This window comes from Cryptotermes secundus, unplaced genomic scaffold, assembly GCF_002891405.2.
Source record: "Cryptotermes secundus unplaced genomic scaffold, Csec_1.0 scaffold779, whole genome shotgun sequence".
Lineage (NCBI taxonomy): Eukaryota > Metazoa > Arthropoda > Insecta > Blattodea > Kalotermitidae > Cryptotermes > Cryptotermes secundus.
The window spans coordinates 1,592,986-1,611,879 of NW_019737096.1; the positions used below are offsets into that span (position 1 = coordinate 1,592,986).

The 18,894-nt window shown below is 39.4% G+C and overlaps 1 protein-coding gene across 3 annotated transcripts in view; it reads left to right on the forward strand.

The window, feature by feature from the left end:
* The window catches only part of LOC111870188 (tRNA wybutosine-synthesizing protein 2 homolog), a 17,004-nt gene extending 2,709 nt beyond the window's left edge, over positions 1–14,295 (forward strand). For 2 of the 3 annotated variants that reach the window (XM_023862266.2, XM_023862268.1), the window contains exons 2-6: positions 3,112–3,464; positions 6,401–6,551; positions 10,518–10,721; positions 11,815–11,878; positions 12,361–14,295. In XM_023862266.2, the coding sequence (XP_023718034.1) occupies positions 3,112–3,464; positions 6,401–6,551; positions 10,518–10,721; positions 11,815–11,878; positions 12,361–12,861 (1,273 nt within the window). In that variant the 3' untranslated portion in view covers positions 12,862–14,295. The remainder of the gene's footprint in view (positions 1–3,111; positions 3,465–6,400; positions 6,552–10,517; positions 10,722–11,814; positions 11,879–12,360) is intronic. The other variant, XM_023862267.2, reaches the window with a different exon arrangement.
* The last annotated feature ends 4,599 nt before the right edge of the window (positions 14,296–18,894 follow it).

Consider the following 18,894-nt stretch of genomic DNA (forward strand, 5'->3'; position numbering starts at 1 on the left):
TGAAAATGTCTTCCCTCCCTACTTTGGCATTGAAATCTCCTAACAAAATTTTCATAGGGTGCTTCGGGAATTTATCAAATACATGTTCTAGTTCTTCATAGAATCTATCCTTTATGTCATCAATTTTATCTTCTGTTGGGGCATGTACATTCATAACAACGATATCACACCAGCGACCTTTTAGTATTATATATGATATCCTATCACTAACGAACTCTACCCTGTTAACTGCTGATATGATTCTCTAATGTATGAAGAAACCTGTACCTAATTCATGATTTTCATTCCCCTTTCCATAAAAAAATGTATATTCGCCTGCTGGTGCGATGCCACTTCCATCCCATCTGACCTGTACTCCCGCTAAATCTAACTTATATTTTAAGATTTCTTCTGCCACTGCCCTGAGCGAACTTACCCTATACCTTAGGTCGTTTATCCAAGGAATCAGTCCAGGTCCGAGGCTTTGTGTTCATTTTCGTAACATACTGATTTTTTACGGTGAGGAGTTGTTAACCCCACGCCCAACCCCCAAGCTGGAGGGCCACCCCTTGTCGGCTCTCCGCGACTGCTTATTCAATATATTCGCAGCTTCCCTCCAAAACTGGATGGCGTCTCCTCCATCCGAAACCTGAGGACGCGCCATGCCGTGGTGACAGGGACCCACCTAACATGGAATGCAAAGTTACAAATAATAATAATAATGCTGTGGCCTTGGAAGTTCAAGAATGAAGAAGTTGGTTGGCAGTGCTTATTACAGTTATTGTAACGCAGCTGTGGCCCATAACGTAATTTTGCAATATTTTAGGAGCTTGCATAGTTAACTGCTAAATAAGTCCACAAGTTTGCACACACTGATCAGTATTCCCATCCCCACCCATGGTGTTTTTTATAGAAATGGATAAGGTGGAAATTTTCAGTAGAGACGCACAATGAGCAGTGCTGTATGCATGCAGAAGTATCTGTCCTTTCCCTCTTAATATGAAGAACAATAAATTGGAATACAGTACAGTCTTGGTAGTCTGATATGTATGGGAGCAAGGTACTGTCAGATTACTGGAAGAAGTTGGAACAAATTTATTACGTTGTACTATACAACATAGAAGTTTCAGAATTGATTATCATTTATTTATTTTATATATATAAATGTGTACTGCAAATTTTTGTCCATTAATTCAATACTTAGAGCTTCATTTCACTGCATTTCTACAAAAAAAAAAGCATCAATAGTTTTCTGTCTTTTGTTTCCAAATGCCTCTTTTAGAACTTTTTCTTGCAGTCTTTTCAGTGTGAGGATGTCTTGAGCTTTCACGTTTTCTTAAGCCCATTTATAACGTGTGTTGAAGGCACTCGTGGAATCATCATGTCATAATGTGTGGATACTCAGTGGAGTACTTGACTCTTGCTCATGCTCGCTGTTGTTGTCTTCTGGCATATTGTTGATTATCTCTTCATCTGACATGATTTGAAGATTTTCCTCCTCACCTCCAGCTAGCCAATTACTTGTCAGCAACCGCAGGACCTGATGAGCCTTTTTTCACACAGTTTGGCTATTGTTTGTTGGAGATCAGAAATTTGGACAGTACCATCATTTTCTGATTCTTCTGGCCATGTGAGTTCAGTGCTACCAGAGGATAATGGATGTGAAGGCCACAACTTTTTTCCAAGAAGGAATTTTGGTTTTAGGAGGTACATTTTGCCATGCATATGCAAGATTAAAAACTATGTCTTTGAGGTTTGTTTGTTTCAGACATTGAATGATTTGATTTTGGCTTATTACACTGCGTAGAAGGCTCTTTTGTAATGTGACTTCACAAACTGTATAACATTCTGAGCCATTGGTTGTAGAAGCAGGCTGCAGTTTGGTGGTAAGAACGTTACCTCTAGTAAACCAGCTATTGATTTTAACTGTTCTTCACTTGGGTGTCCAGGAGCATTATCTAAAATTAATAATGCTTTAGCTGGTAAATTTGGCTTTTTAAGAGATGTTTTTACTGATGGCTCAAAACTTTAATGGAACCATTCAGCAACACTTCTTGTGTTACCCAACCATGGCTTTGGCTTTTGTACATGACTGGAAGACTTTGGTTTTTAAATGCTCTGGGCATTGCTGCCTTATCAATCACCAGCATTTCAAGTGTGTGGGTGCCACTTGCATTTGGACAAGGCATGAACGTAATTTGGTCTTTGGACGTTTTGTGCCTGGCTGCACTTTCTTCAGCTCAGTGGACAAAAGTTTTTGCGGACAAGAGCCTCCAAAATAGACTGCTTCTATCTGTGTTATACACCTGCCCTGGCCCAAGACCTAGCTAATTTCTCTCCCATTATGGTTAGAAAATGTTTTCCAATTCTCTTTTTAAATTTATCTAGCCATCCATCACTTGCTCTGAAATCCTCTTTCTTCATGAATATTTTGTAAAAATATTTTGCCTTCTCTTGAATAATTTCCCCAGAAACAGAAGTGTGTCTATTATGTTCTTGTAAGAACCAAGTGTAAAGAGCATCTTCAACTTCAGGGTACTCGCCAGATTTTAGAGTCTGCCTGTCACTGGTGCCGCTGTTTGTATTTTTCATAAAACACCCAATTTCTCTCTATTTTTACTGATATATATTGTAGTATGTCAAACACCATACTCTTTAGCCAAATTAACAAGTTTTTCACCTTTGTCAATCTCTTAATTATTTCTCCCTTAGCACTTCAAGTTTTATGTTTACATTTGCCAGAACTGGACACCTTCAGCACACATTATATCCACCACTGTATGAAAAGTACTGTACAGGAATGTACAGTACTGAAGATCTGAAACACTGTGTACTAGCGAAAGTATAAATACATCAGTTTGTCAAGCTTGACTGAACACACGTCAGGCTCTGCTGCCTGTAGAAGCCTGCACAAGGCCGCGGACATCTGCCTGGCGCCTATGCCAGATTACTGGACATGTCGGACTAGTGCGTGGCCAGATTACTGAGATTGTACTATAATGGAATAATATCTAGAAACATAACTAATTAAGCCATTGTTAGTTTTTGGTGTCAATGATGAGGCTTGTATTGAAATTTCATGTTTAATTCATGCAATACTAGTTCATGCCATATAAATTATTTTCATTCTAGACTTGAATTACAGAAGAGACAGCTCTTACACCCAAAATTCCGATGCATGAAGAATTGTGATGAAGTCAGTATTCCAGTGAAAGAGAATGTAACATGTGATTTAGATGTGCTGTGTTCAGATGATGGCTCTCTTTTATTGAATCGTGTTCCATTCCGCATAATACGAAATAAAATTTATATGCCATGCCCAAGAAAGCAGAGACTCAAGAAAGTGATTGAAGCAGTGATGAGAAGGAGAGGGCTTTGGGAAAGAAGCCTTGAGGCAGAAATTCCAGTGGTGTGGGAGAAGTATGGGGATTTACTTCTCTTTAATGGTGACAGATGCTTTAAGAATTTAGCTTGGAGTGTAGCAGGTTAGTTACTAGAATTTATTCAATTAATTAATTTAATATTTTGTTATTAATAAGTTCTAGCTAATTATTATTAATTGAGCATGTTATGTGAAATTTGAAGCTGGAAAATTACTATGTTAGGATTTCTTTCACTTATACAAAATGGACAGAAACCAATGTATGTAGTTGTTTTCTTGTTGTAATAAGTTATGATGGGAATTGAATCCACCGTAAATACCAGCAGATATTGCACATATGTTAAATACATTTTTTTTTTTCTGAACTTCAGACACGTATAAGTGAACTCAGTAACTTTCATCAGCCACCATTTAAATTCCTGGCACATAAATTTGCTGCTGGGTTTATTGGGGTTTAAATGTTTCAAATTGCAGACTTTATTAAAATAAACTGTACTTGTTTCATTTTTAAAGCTAGAAATTCCAAATAAAATTTTGATTATTAGGAAATAATCCAGCTGCCTGCATATTAAGCTCTGAAATAACCAATATGCACCCCAGTTTACAATTATTTACAGTTATTTGTATTATGTTCACAAGTTAAGTCAGGTATTTTTCAAAATGAGGGAGTGGTTTGTAGGTTCATTGCCAGGAAATTTTGAGGAACAGGCATATATCATTGTAGCTACCTGGATAATATTGCCTCATGTTTTTTTCTTAGAATTATTTGTTATTCCTCTGATTATGGAGAATTAATATTTTATAAAATACTATCAATATCTCCAAATTTGTGGGGCGAGAATGAGTGGCCTAACCTGTGTACTCTCATGTGTGGGTTTATGCCAATTTAGGCCTGAGTGCCTCATTTGAAGTGAAACTGTTAGAATTGCTTATGTGCAGCACCAGACTAACACACTGAGCAATGGCATGACATGTCTGACTTGTACAGAGGCTTTCAGAGCGAAAAGGAGAGTAAAACACCTGATTAAGCCCCACATTAAAATTAATTAACTGTTAGTGAAACAGGCAAACAAGTAAGAAAGCAGTAAATAACTGCAGAAATGAACTTGATAAAACAGGTGAAAATTATTAAAAGATAAATAAGTAACAATGTCTATGCAGTGTATTGAGTCCTTTCTAAACATCTGAAGAAACACACAAGATAGAGACTTACAAAGTGAGGCAGGACTGGTTGCACATGACATTGAAGAATTTAACTTGTGAAGTGCAGTGTTTGGTTGTGTGAATATCCCTACCTCAGGTTGTACCACACCAAACAGAATTTTTGAGACTACTGGATGGAACAAGGTGGAAAACAAGTGCATAACTTAACATTTATGGTGAATTTACTCTGTTATTGCCTCTAGACAGCATAAAAGTAAATTTTGTTTAATTATCTCAAAAGCAACATGACTGACAGAGAAAGTGTATGTTTCATTTTTCTCTAATTTTTCTGTACATCTACACAGAATATTTTTTGCTCAAACAAATAGTTAGGTAGTTACATTTGAGATGCACACAGAAACACATGTGTAGGTCTTTATGTAAAGCATTTATTACTATTGTCAAATTTTAGCAAAAATCAGAATTTGTTGACAGATTTTAATAAAATGTCTCACCTTACCATACTGCTTGGCTATATGGTATTCTGAGAACCTTGGTCGTTATATATAATAAATATTTATTTATATCATTATGAAGCACAACTAGCTTATGGCATGCTAGGTAATCCAGACTTGCAGTTTGAACGATAACATGTGGATGTGCAGGTAAATGCAGATTAAACAGCATACTGTGCTCTTAATATTTTTAGATTCTTTTAAAAGCATCTTGGGCAGATTTGCACTAAATGTGTTAAATAAGCTATGGCCTCACAATCACATAGGATATGTGTGGCTGAATCATAATATTTTAGGCATCTTTCACAGATGGGGTCATCTATCAATCCCAGTTTGAAAAGCTGTCATTGTAGGTGAAAGTATCCTGTTGTTTTTTTACATTACATTGTCAATATTGTAAATAGTCCTGCCACCCATCTTAACTGGTCTCTGTTCTTTTTGCCTCTTTGAGTCCAGTTGTGGATTCCCAACGCTTTTTGTGATTTCTGTTCTTCCAGTCCATGACCGCTCTCTTGGCAACTCCAGTTGAGATGCTGCAAGCTGGTTCAGGTTCTGTGAACAGATGTTCAGAACCTGTTTTTGCCAGCTGACCTGCCATTTCATTACTAAAAATACCCTCATCACCTGGTACCCATATCAGTTGAACTCTCTTATGTTTGGCCAGTTGTATGAGGGATTGGTGTCAGTCCTAGACCAGTTTTGAGGTGATCTGGTGTTTATCAAGCGCTTTAATAGCAGTTTGATTGTCTGAAAGAATGTAGATGTTTCTGTTTTTATAGTTTCTATCTAGATTCTCAACTGAGCATGTCTTAATGACATACACTCCTGCATTGAATACTGTTGTGTACTGCCCAAGGCTAAAAATAAGCCTCTACCTTGTCCCATAGCAATACACCCCAGTTCCAGTGCCTTTCTTTTTTGTCCTTGAACCATCTGTATACAAGATTAATCCCCCCTTTCTGTCAGGTTGAAACCATCTCAAGTAGCTGAAGCTACCCCCATACAAGTGCTCTCCCTTATTTGTCCCTGGCAAACCATAGTAATACCTGGGAGTCATAATGCCGCTATGTGGGAGGCTCCGGTCATAAGACGCCACTGCCCTCACGCAAGCTTAGCCACCAGTCCTGGGTTGTCATACTGAGCCAGACCCAGAGACTGACATTGCTCGGTGGGACCACGAGGAGGTGTCCCAAAGGTGTGTCCCGATGTACCCTCTGGTCCATGATGCACTCCCACCAGAGACAGCTGAAATTTACCCAACATCATTGAGGATGGCATATGTACCATATGACCTTAAAGGGCCATAGTTACTCCCACCTCCTCCCCATGACTGCCAGAAAGACATGCTTGCAGCATGGGAACTACGTGTATTTGTTTCCAGGGCCAGAGCTGTGGACAAATGTATGCGCAGTGCTTAATGGAAATCGTGTTGGTCTAAAAGGTCACATCTCCTCAGATGGATTTCGGACACCAAATGTTCGGTTGGTTTGGGGTGAATTGAGTTGGGTGGACTGTGTGGACAATGGAATCAGGTATGGATTCTTTTATTGTGTCATTATTGTTAGTTGCAGTGTAACTGTAGCCAGAAGGGACAATGATTTGTGTGCCCACATTGCATGCTTAAGAGAAAAGTTTTGTCATTAGATAGCCCATCAGTTTATCAGAACAGTTAAACTTTCATTTTTAATTATCAATATGTGTAATGTTTCTCCATTTTAATACGAGAGTTGGAACTTTAATACTGGCAACCCTGCTGTAGAGACGCCATGCAACGGAACCAAAAAATGTCACTTATACCTACCTTACCTCAGAGCAAATGGACTCTCCCTTTCCACATCACGCGCATGTGCAGTGACGAGAAGAACAGAGCCTCATGTTAGCTGGCGGTCTAGTGTAGTGTTGTCACGATGTTTTTGAAACAGGAACAACGGAGTTGGATAAAAATTGAATGTGCCAGAGGCCATACAGCACGACACTGTCGTCAAGGTCTTCAAGAGGCTTGTGGGGAATCTGCATTGACTTACAGAACAGTGGCAAGGTGGGTAAACGCCTTCAACGAGGGATGCCAAAATGTGGCAGACATGCGTCGGCCAGGTCCTAGTGTCAGTGAAGAAGAAGTGTATGCTCTTTCCACGTTACTGGAGAGTCATTGATGCCATATGATTCGTGAGCTGGCCAAAGAGACAGGATTAGCGCATATGACTGTGCTTCACATTCTGAAGAAACACCTGGGTATGAGAAAAATTGCATCACAATGGGTTCAGCATGATTTGATGGAAATGCAGAAATGGCTATGATATGATGCTGCTCGTAACCACTTGGAGGGCTATGAGCGCTAAGGGGTGGCTTTCTTACGCCATATCATTACCCTGGATGAGACATGGGCCAAATCGTATGAGCCACAAATGAAATGCCAATTGAACGAATGGCATCATTACGGGTCACCATAAAAATAAAAAATTCTTCAGAACCCCAGGAATGTGAAAGTTATGGTGATTCTCGTGTATGACTGTGATGGTGTTATCCTAACGCATACCGTTCCCCAACAGCAGACCATCAGTGCGCAGTATTACTGTTCATTTTTGGAACAAAACCTGCGACCAGCTTTGAGAAAGAAGCAGCGACAGTTTCTGCAGAACCCCAACCATCATTTTGCAGGACAATGCTTGGCTGCATGCAGCGCAGGCTGTGACCAATTTGTTCGATTGATGGAGCTGGGAAGTGTTGTACCATCCACCATACTCCCCAGACTTAAGCCCTTGTGACTTCAACTTGATTCCTGAGATGAAGGAACTGCTTCATGGCATTCACTACAGAACTGTTCCAGAGATTCGTCAGGCAATAGACAGCTCCATTCGAACTATCAACACAACAGGTGCTGCTAAAGGTACCCTATGACTTCCACATCACTGGCAATGGGTTGTACACAATGCTGGTGACTACATTAAAGGACAGTAAAACTTTGAAACATGCATCTATTTTGTATCAGTTGTAAATAAATAGTTGCCACTATTAATGTTCCAAGCCTCATATCTTTTTTCTTACAGTCCACGTTGTGTAATTAATGTTTTTGTGTCCTCTTGCACACAATTTTCTTTCAAACCTTTAGCTTATTCTGAACATAATGGAGTAAGGATTAAAACTTTTATTCCATATTTTTATTGGATATCCTTAATGTATTGTATCCTTCAGTTTGTATTGAGAGAGTAGCTTTGGTGTTTAGTTTTGAAGCATATGAAAACTATACTGTGGTATGGATTGTGCCATCCACTCTTGTTTATTATTGTACTGATACCTGCGATTCCTAGTTGTTCTGTAATGTGTTCTTTATGTTTATAATTGTGCCATTCTGTATCCTGTGACTGCTCAGAGGAAACACATATTTCTGCCATCTCCATTCTCTTGTCCTTTTGTTAACATCCATTATTTGGGTCCATATGAAAGCATATAATTGGCTATTATCGTACGGAATTTTAGCATGGATTGTTTTTTTAAATTTCCATAATAGTGTGCATTTTGTAGTTCCACAGTCACATCTTTTTTCATATACATATTAGTATGAAGCTTAATGTACAACTACATGCTACTACTAACCTTTATTATATGGCATTTAAATGGCGTGATTTTAATTCAGAGGTTTTCAGTAGTAATGGTATTGATATTAGAAAAATGTAGAAAATACGGTGCCAAATCCTTTTGTGTGAAGAGAATCATGTTTCTTTGAAAAAGATGATAGACTCCTGAAGTAAGATAAAATACATATATATATATACACACGAGGGGGTACCCAAAAGAAACCAAACTTATTTTTTTTAAACTTATTTATTCAAATTTTAAGCACAAACCTTCAATCCCCTTCAAAGTACTCTCCACTTACACTAATACACTTGTCTAGTCTTTTATTCCATTTTTCAAAACATTGTCTAAATTCATCTTTTGAGATGCTTGACAGTGCCTCCATCGTTTTTTCCTTTCATGTCTCTTTTCATTCGAGGAAACAAAAAAAAGTCGCACGGGGCAAGGTCGGGTGAGTATGGAGGGTGAGGAACAGGGGTCATACCATTTTTGGTCAAGAATTGTCGTACAGACAGGGCTGTGTGAGCAGGGGCATTGTCATGATGGAAAAACCAGTCACCCGACTGCCACAAATCTGGCCGCTGAGCTCCAAGTCACTCCCGACAGCTCCACAATTTCTTCAATGGTCTGTCGTCGATCTTCCATGATGATTTCACGATTTTTTCAACATTTTCATGTGTTCGGGCCGTGGAAGGACGACCAGAACGAGGTTTGTCATCAATTGACATTTCACCATTTTTGAAACAGGAAAACCACTCAAACACTTGAGTTTTCCCCATAGCATCGTCCTTGTACGCCGTTTTTAACGTTTCAAAATTTTCTGTTCCACTTTTCCCGAGCAAAAAGCAGAATTTCACCGCCACATGCTGTTCACGAAAATCAGCCATTGCAAAAACGACGATCACACAAAACAGTTGTCACTATAAACTCTGCCGAAACTAGTCCTTACCTTCTGAAGCAACGATAGTCGGCTTATCGACTCAGGAATGTTAGCTCTATGCGCTCATAGCGGCAAAACGCGGTACTACAAAAGCTCTGCCCACAAAAAAATTAGTTCTGTTTCTTTTGAGTACCCCATCATATATAAATCGAAATCTGCAGCAGTTGCAGGAATGTTAGCTCTATGCGCTTATAGTGGCAAAACGCGGTACTACAAAAGCTCTGCCCACAAAAAAATTAGTTCGGTTTCTTTTGGGTACCCCATCGTATATAAATTGAAATCTGCACCAGTTGCAGGGGTCCCATGTTATGATGGGACTCTCATTTAGAAGTTTGTATGGAAATTGAAATATCTGTACACAGATTGACTTTACACATTGAACTCTGGGACTGGTTGTTTCTTCTTATTGGCTGAGCACACAGTGTACCACAAGCATGATCCACCTTCCACCCTCCTTTCCCTTAATTTTCAACATGTATGTAAAGTCATATGACTTTTGTGTTGTATTTTATTCAGTTTTCCTTCTGACACAATCACATGCAGCTGCCACACAGGCAACAAGATCTTGAATGAGTGTGAATTGTGCATTGATAAAATGATCGTGTGGAAATAGTGTGACTGCAGTGTGATGATTTTAGGCTAGCTATATGCTTCATATGTCTGTTGCTTATAGAACGCACTACAGAAAAATGGGTGCTGTAGAGATGCTTGAAATGAAAGGATATTTTAGACTTGCTGTCTGGACTACACAAATGCTTTTGCAATATTACGATGCACTTCTGGTAATTATTGAATTCTTGCCAGTATGGCAGCTATATAATTTGACCTAGGATAAATACTATTAGTATTATTGTCTGTAGGATCTGGAATTATTAAAAGTGTTTAAAAAATGTGCAACTTTTTTTAAGATTATTTTTTTTATCTAAAAGTTGTTGCCTATAGCACCAGGCAGTATGTAAGAGTGGTATTTTCTTTGAGTTAGGTACAGCTGGGATGTAACAAAGACCATGTTCAGTGCTGGCAATGCTCCAGAGCGTCATCGATTGGCCAGGTTCAGATGCGATGGTGAGGTGGTTGTGGACATGTATGCAGGGATTGGCTATTTCACACTCCCTTACCTTGTTCATGCTAGAGCACGTATGGTCCATGCTTGTGAGTGGAATCCAGATGCTGTTATTGCTTTAAGGTACAAATTCATAATGAATTGGGCAACAAGAAGTGCACACAGAATTTCTGTAGGGTAACACCTTAAACTAAACAGAAGATGCAAAGATAATATAGTTAAGTGGTCCAGCACCTGTAATTTTCAGTTTATGCTTTAGGGTGATAAAGTGAAGGAGAATGAGGCAGAGGAATTTGAAATAAGCAGAGGGGATGTTGATTTTGAGGTTCTCATAGCAGTGGCTATGAATAAATATCTTCTGGGATATAACGATGTGTTGTTTGGTGAAAGTCAGTCAACATTTCGGAGAAACATATCACCTCCATCTTCAGGATTGAAGAGTAAGTCAAGCAAAAAACTAGCATGAAGCCGGTGGCAATCAGGGCTTGGTTAATTTTCGTTACATTATATAGCACGATGTCCCAGAAGGTAGAAATCTTCAGGCAGAGGGGCAAAATGAAATTTATACAAAAATGTGGATAACATATCACAAGGAAATAGATGGAAGGACAATAGTAAAATGGTTCTGGGGAGATATATGTTATGTTTGGGGCATGCAGTAGTATAGTTGGTTGAGCACGTATGTTACAAGCCGGAAGGTCATGGGTTCGATTCCCGATGAGGTCATTGGATTTTTTAAGTTGACTTAATCCTTCCGGCCGCACTATGGCCCTGGGGTCGACTCAGCCTCTAACAGAAATCAGTACCAGGAATTAATTAAATAATTTTCCTGGGAAGTAAAGCGCAACCGGCGCATAAGGCTGACAACCTTACCGCCATCTTTGAGCCGACTGTCTAGATAATGTTGGACCCTCAACGTCTTACAATCCTGTGGGCCTTCACGGCCTGGTACAGGGTTTGCTTTACATTTACTTACTTTATATGTTATGTTTACTTGCAGTAGATTGAAATGATTGTGGGTAAGATTCAGTGGCAGGCATTTGTAATGAGTAACAGAGATGTACCTTTCGGTTCTATAACATCAGGGAATTTCTTAACTACTGGATAACTATCAGCTGATGATGAAGGACTCTTAGTTAGCTAATTAGCTGATATGTAATTATACCTTGCTAGTTACCACAGCACACACCTGATATCTGTTTTATTGTGTTTCCAGGAAGAACTTGATTCAGAACAATGTGAGTGAAAGATGCATTATTCATGAAGGAGACAATCAAAAGGTGTGAATGCGTATTACATTATCTGTGCTAATAGCATGGACTTGCTGACAAATTTTGATAAGTTACTGCTTGTAACATAAAGTAGGTAACCATAATGTCTTAAGTACATAAAACCACACACATTCACCCTGCAGTTAAACCTAACTGCAAAATAGCTTTGATGTTGAAATATGGAAGCAAAGATGGGTAAGACTTATCCTGAACTTATTTTAAACTAGTATGGTCATTATTGCTGGGAATCATGTACTTTTGCAGATTGTTACTTTGCAAAATTATTTCTACTCTCTTCCCACAGTGCATTATTTATTTGTTTTCAGATTATATTTTCCTTCTGCATGTCTCTTCACCCAGTTATTTATCCTTGTTGTTAATCCTGAAATTGTTTTGCCTTCATTTCATAAAGCTGTCCTTTATACCTTTCATAATGCACTCTCTCATGTCTTGTGGAATTCCAGTACCTAAGATTGATATATGTTGTTTAGGTGCAGTTACATAATATTGCAGACAGAGTGAACTTGGGACTTCTGCCATCTTGTGAGGCTAGCTGGCAGACTGCTTGTAAAGTTCTGAAATCAACTGGAGGGGTGCTGCATATACATGGAAATGTCACTTCAGGGATTGACAAGACGGACACTGGGACTGATCTTTATAATCACAGCTTTGAAACAGCTGAACTTGCATTGTGTTTGGAGTGCAGACCTATCCTCATTCATGCACTGTCTAAGAAATTCCTACATGAAACTTGTAAACAGTCTTTTTCTTTTGATGGTGATGAATTAATTATAGGAAACAGCTATGTTAGTTGGAAGAAAGTTGAGTGGAAGGCTTGGGCACTCCATGCTTCTCATTCTATTTGCAGCATTCTGAGTGAAGTGTACGAAATTGTATGGAAAGTGTCTGTACTACATCTCCACCGTGTTAAGTCATATGCCCCTCATATTGATCATTTGGTTTTGGATTTGAGCTGTGAGCCTTGTGTATGATGTGAGATGCTGAGGTTCTCACAGCTGTGACTATGAAAGTTACTGTCTTCTGGTATTGATGCTGTGTTGTTGCCTATATCTTTTTTGTTCCATGCTCAGCATACTCCTTTATGGAGAACATAGAGGTAGCATGTTCCTCTCAAACATTGGTATATAGAACATGAGGCATTATGCTGTTACACTTACATTAATCTTGGAGTGACAAGGCATTCAGTGTAAACAAGTTTAGTGTAAATAATACAGTTATTTATATGGCCTTACATGTTTTAACCCCCTAGGGCCATCTTCAGAGGGTCAGCAGTAGAACTAACTTTTTATAATTCATAGGGAGCTTGGTATAATAGGTTATACAGTCATAACAATAAATTAGGTTAAAATTGTAGACGTTTAAATATTGTAGCATATAGATTCATTACTGGGTAATGACATTGAAACAAACAATGAAGCAACATCTGCTGCTAGGCAACAGATTCATAATAAGTATACAAAGCCTTTGCTGAGTTACCCCTTTGCAAACAAACATGTTCCCACAGAAACAATTGGAATACAAAAATGGTGTTTTCTACACAGTCCATGCAGAGATGTTATGAGGAGGACAATTGGAGAGAGAGAGAGTATTAAGGGAGTCTGTGAAAAGAAGACTTAATTGGTGCAGTTAGCAGTGAAGTGAGGGCGGAAACTGAAGAGTCTCCACTGTTTGAAGCCATTACCAGGGAAAGACTTGTGAAGACAGTTGTAGTTACAATCTGTAAGTGGTTAGTAAATCCAATCTCCAATTCAGACACTGTCTGTAGTCACTCATACACATCACAATATTATTGGTAAAATGGCTGGATCTGTGTAGTGTGTGTGTGTGTGTGTGTGTGTGTGTGGGCAGTCTAACACATACCTTGACACTACATGGATCGAACAGGACATTCAGATATGTGGCAAGCAGCAAGAGAAAAGTATCCATCAGGAGATATAATAAAAACTAAAAAATTTTACTGATAATATTTAAACACCTAAAATTTTAACCTGTATTATTATTTTTATTGTTATGGTGATTGATGATGATGATGAGGACGACGACGACTGTATAACTTATTATACTAAGATCCTTAGCAACCATAAAGCAAGTTCCCTTTCACTGCAGGGCATATGAAGATGGCCCAAAGGGCTGAAACATATAAGGCCATATGTATTATTTATGTGACAATTTTTTTTATACTGGCTGTATTGTCATTCCAACATTGGTACCTATGCATCAAACCATAATGTCACATCCAAGAAGACATGAGTCATCTTGCGTGTGATGTTGGAAACCACAACTTCCATCTTCTGAGCTGTTTAGAGTAATTTAATATTGTACTGTTGAAACACAAACCTGTATACATGAGGATGTGATTGTGATGGCTGTCATTGTGTGGAATAGACTGGGGTGTTCAGAATTAAGGATGACTTTTGGTGCTTTTATGGATGACTCATAGAATTGTATGGATTTTAATTTATTTTATTTAAATGTTACATAGATGAACAGAAACCATTATTTTAAACCCTTAACTCCTCAGCCCTGTTTGGCATCATTGGTACAGTAGGCCTACATATCATGTTATGTCCCATGTACTTGGAGCTGATAATGCTACTAATCTCAGTCATTGTTTGCATGTGTAATTTTTCTTTTAAGATATTCCACAAGTGTCTGATGTACAATGAAAGACGATAATATCCATTTGAATTCCATTTTTCACAGTTACTAATTATGGCATGACAAGTCAAATATTTCATTGTTTCATTGGTGAAGTTTACAGTCTTGTTACTGAGGATTTTTCTGCATGACTGGTGCGTCTATGCTATAAGAGGTTTTTGCAGCTGAATGGAAAGGAATCCACTGAGCATAGTCCATCTTGAAAAGCTACTGGTCCCTCAGCTAGTCATGAAAGTTAATGACATGTTCACAAGAGCCCATTGCTGACCCCTGTCCTGAGCCAGAGTAACTCATCGTGCTCCCATGCATACTTAGTCTTCCAAGTAGTGTAATTCCTTTAGATTTTCTGACCGAAATTTTGTATGCATTAATTTTCTCTCCAGTGGTTGCTGTATGTCCCGTTATGAGACCAATATTAGTTTATGAAGAGTACAAATTATGAAGCTCCCCACTCTACAGTTTTTTGTAGCCTCATTGTTCCTTCCTTCCTTCCTCCCTCTTAGGTCCAGATATTCTCCTCAGAGCCCTAATATCAAACACTGAATCTGTGTTCTTTTAATGTGAGAGCGTTTCACACCAATAAAATCACAAGATAGATTTGTATGTTTTAATCTTGATGTTTTAGCTCAATCACTGTTATTTTACATTATACAAAAAAATTGCCTTAATGAAAGCTGATTCATTTTGGGACCCAAAATTAAGTATTGTACTGTATTGTATTGTATTGTATTCCCACTTCTGACACCAAATGTAACGTGTTTCGTTATTGAATACGCCGTAGAGATCGTTAATTGGTTTATTTAACAACCTACAAATCACGGCTACAATTAATTATAACACAGTTGCGGGTTTCCACACTTTACAAACCCTACAACCAAAGTCTCTTAACACTATCTTCAAGAGTCTGCACATATTAATAGCGCGGGAGCTATACAAGTCTCGCTGAATTACACACTCCAAATATAACTGTACTACAGCACTCACTAGGTCTTGAAAGCACACAATAAGTCTTCCGCTCGCTGACTTCTTAGTTATCGCACACGCATCTGTAGCTCGTAACTTGCGAACTGAGAACTCGTTGATAACACACTGACCCTCGCTTGCTGCTCAGCCGGCTTTTATTCCGTTCGCTGTTGCCAGGGTCGCCCGCCACGTCACAGTAGGAAGCGGTGTCTAGCAACGCTGTTACCTCGCGCCGTCTTACGTGACCGCGGAGGGTGGGGGGGAGGGAGCGCTACGTTACCGCCACGTGCCGCTGGGGAGGTAGGGGTCCTCCGTTGCGCATGTCACACTATCATTAATGCCAGTCCACACATTCATGTGATAACCGTACTATTATAATACGGAAGAAATTAAAAGTTACATCATTGTGGTGTCCTCAAATAGCATAATATTAATATCAGATTTTCTTCAAATCAGGAACGTAGTTAAAAACTTGAAAGAGGAGACACACAGATAGCAATGTAATCTCAGAAGCCTGCTTTCTTTCCTTAAAAAGGAAAGCAGAGTAACAGATCCTAAAGGAAATACATTGTGAATGGAATGAACTGATCACGTATATAGTCTAATGAAACCTTTCTCAGTATATATCAAGAAATATCTAAGCAGAATTAAAGGTCCGCTGCTCAAGACAGTAACATATTGTCATGTGTTAATGACAAAGACATGGGGGTTTGGACTGATAATTGGATTTATTGAATGCTTAACTACAAATAACTATAACATTTTTGCAAATCTACACCATCTACGAGGGGTGGAACTTTAATAGTGGCAACTGTTTATTTACAACTGATACAAAATAGATGCATGTTTTGAAGTTTTACTGTCCTTCAGTGTAGTCACCAGCATTGTGTACAACCCGTTGCCAGCGATGTGGAAGTTGTAGGATACCTTTAGCAGCGCCCGTTGTGTTGATAGTTCAAATGAAGCGGTCTATTGCCTGAAGAATCTCTGGAACAGTTCTGAAGCGAATGCCACAAAGTGGTTCCTTCATCTTAGGAATCAAGTCAAAATCACAAGAGCTTAAGTCCGGGGAATATGGTGGATGGTACAGCACTTCCCAGCCCCATTGATCGAACAAATTGGCCACAGCCTGCGCTGCATGCAGCCAAGCATTGTCCTGCAGAAAGTGTCGCAGGTTGTGTTCCAAAAATGAACAGTAATACTGCGCATTGACGGTCTGCTGTCGGGTAATGGTATGTATTAGGATAACACCACAGTCATACACGAGAATCGCCATAACTTTCACATTGCTTGGGTTCTGACGATCTTTTAATTTTTGTGGTGGCCCGTAATGATGCCATTTGTTTGATTGGCATTTGATTTGTGGCTCATATGATTTGGCACATGTCTCATCCAGTGTAATGATACGGTGTAAGAAAGCCTCTGCTTCATGCTCATAGTGCTCCAAGTGGTTACGAGCAGCGTCGTATCGTAGCCATTTCTGCATTTCCTTCAAATCATGTGGAACCCATCGTTCAGCTGAGTGTGGTATGCTGCAACCAGGTGCTGGTCCCCAAATCAGTCTCAAGGTGCTCCAATAGTCTCCTTGTAGGGACTTTGTGTAGAACATAGGAAGTGTGGTCCTGCAGGATGGTAAAGAAGGTGCATGGTTTTTATGTGTGGTGCCTGTAGTGCCAGTGTCTTTCCTTGATTGGCTTCCATCCTTTCTAGCCATACCTTCCTCTTCTGATCGGCTGCTATCTTGGCCTCTAGTCTTCCTAAGGTGGGTGCCACAATTACTGGGTTTTTGGACTTTGTCCACTATCTGATATTTTAAAAACTACAGAATACAATGTTTCAGAAACTGGATGTTTCCTTCCTCAGATGAGGGGAGATGTCTACTCTGTTGGGTCTTTTCAAAAGAGCTAACCTCAGTCACTGAACTACCCATGTCAGATTAACTACAGCTATATAAATACCTGAGACAGGCTATGTTGAAGGGAGATAACAGGAAAATATGAAATACAAATTGATAACTTATGCACAGACATGGAACTAAGATAGGGAGGTGAACATTTTATGCAACAAACCAGGTGCATGAAAACCATGGCATAGTGTTAAATGGTGAATTTGTGAAACCATACTGTGCCTACCACTAGTGCCATCTGTGAGAGTAAAAACACTCAAGATTAAAACTTTATAGAAATCCATGAAGAATCTGCTGTCATACTGATCTCTGTGAGTTGGTAAATTCAGTGCTGGGTTCTCCCCCTCACCTCAGGATGGAAACATCCAGTTTCTCAAATGTTACATTCTCTAGTTTTTAGAATACTGGATGATCAACAGTCCAAAAAACCAGTAATTCTGGATGTCATACACCATGATTAGAACCTGTTAGAATCTGCTGGGCACCAGAAGTTCAACTACCACCTTGGGTTCCACAGTCAGGCAGTGCACAATTTGATAAGATTGATTTAGTTCAATTAATCCTGTCCAATCCCACTTCTGACACCAACTGTCATGTGTTAGTGACCAGACATGGGGTTTGGATTGATAATTAAATATACTGAACGCCTATAACTTGTAACTACAAATAACTATAGCACTTTCACTGATCTACACACATTACAAATTACTGCTGCAACACTAAGTCTTCTATGTCTTCGCTGGTCATCGTTTGGTAACAGCATCTAACAATGTAATTCAAGACCCTAGGCTGATAACCAGGATAGTGCAGTTGGTATAGTTTGCGGCCCAGTAGGGTCCAGACCAGCTCTGGGGCCCACCCAGCCTCCTATCCAATGGGTATTGGGGACCCTTTCCCCAGGGGTAAGGCAACCGGGATGTGAACCTGACCACTCACCTCCAACTACTGCCGAGGTCAAGGAAATGTGGATCTACACATCTACTGCCCCATATGTCTTCAGATAAACACTAACTCAAACTTCCGACTGTTGGCTTCTTAATGGGGCCGACTCAGAAGAAGACAGAATAATGGCCATCACAAAAATTGTATTAAAACTCATGAAGCAAAATGGCTTTAAGAGTTTATAGGCAGTAAATATGACTACACTGGTGAGGAACAGCAGCAAATGTAAATGACAAACCCATCCTCTCGTTAGAGAGGGCGCCTCCACATCAACAAACCTACAACTGTCTGACAGTAACAGAAATCTGGTCTTAGGTGTCCAATGGGTGTTTGACACCAAGACAGACTGGTCAACTGATTGTCAGTCATAACATAACCTTGGCTCATGACCCTTTTCCTGTTCCTCGCCTTTTCATGGACCACTTAGAAAACGTCACTTTCGATGGTTCTGTTACTGTTGCATGCATAATTGTTGCCTAGCAATGACCACATAGGAAACACTGTGTCCTGCATTGTTGCTGTGGACAGCTGTTTA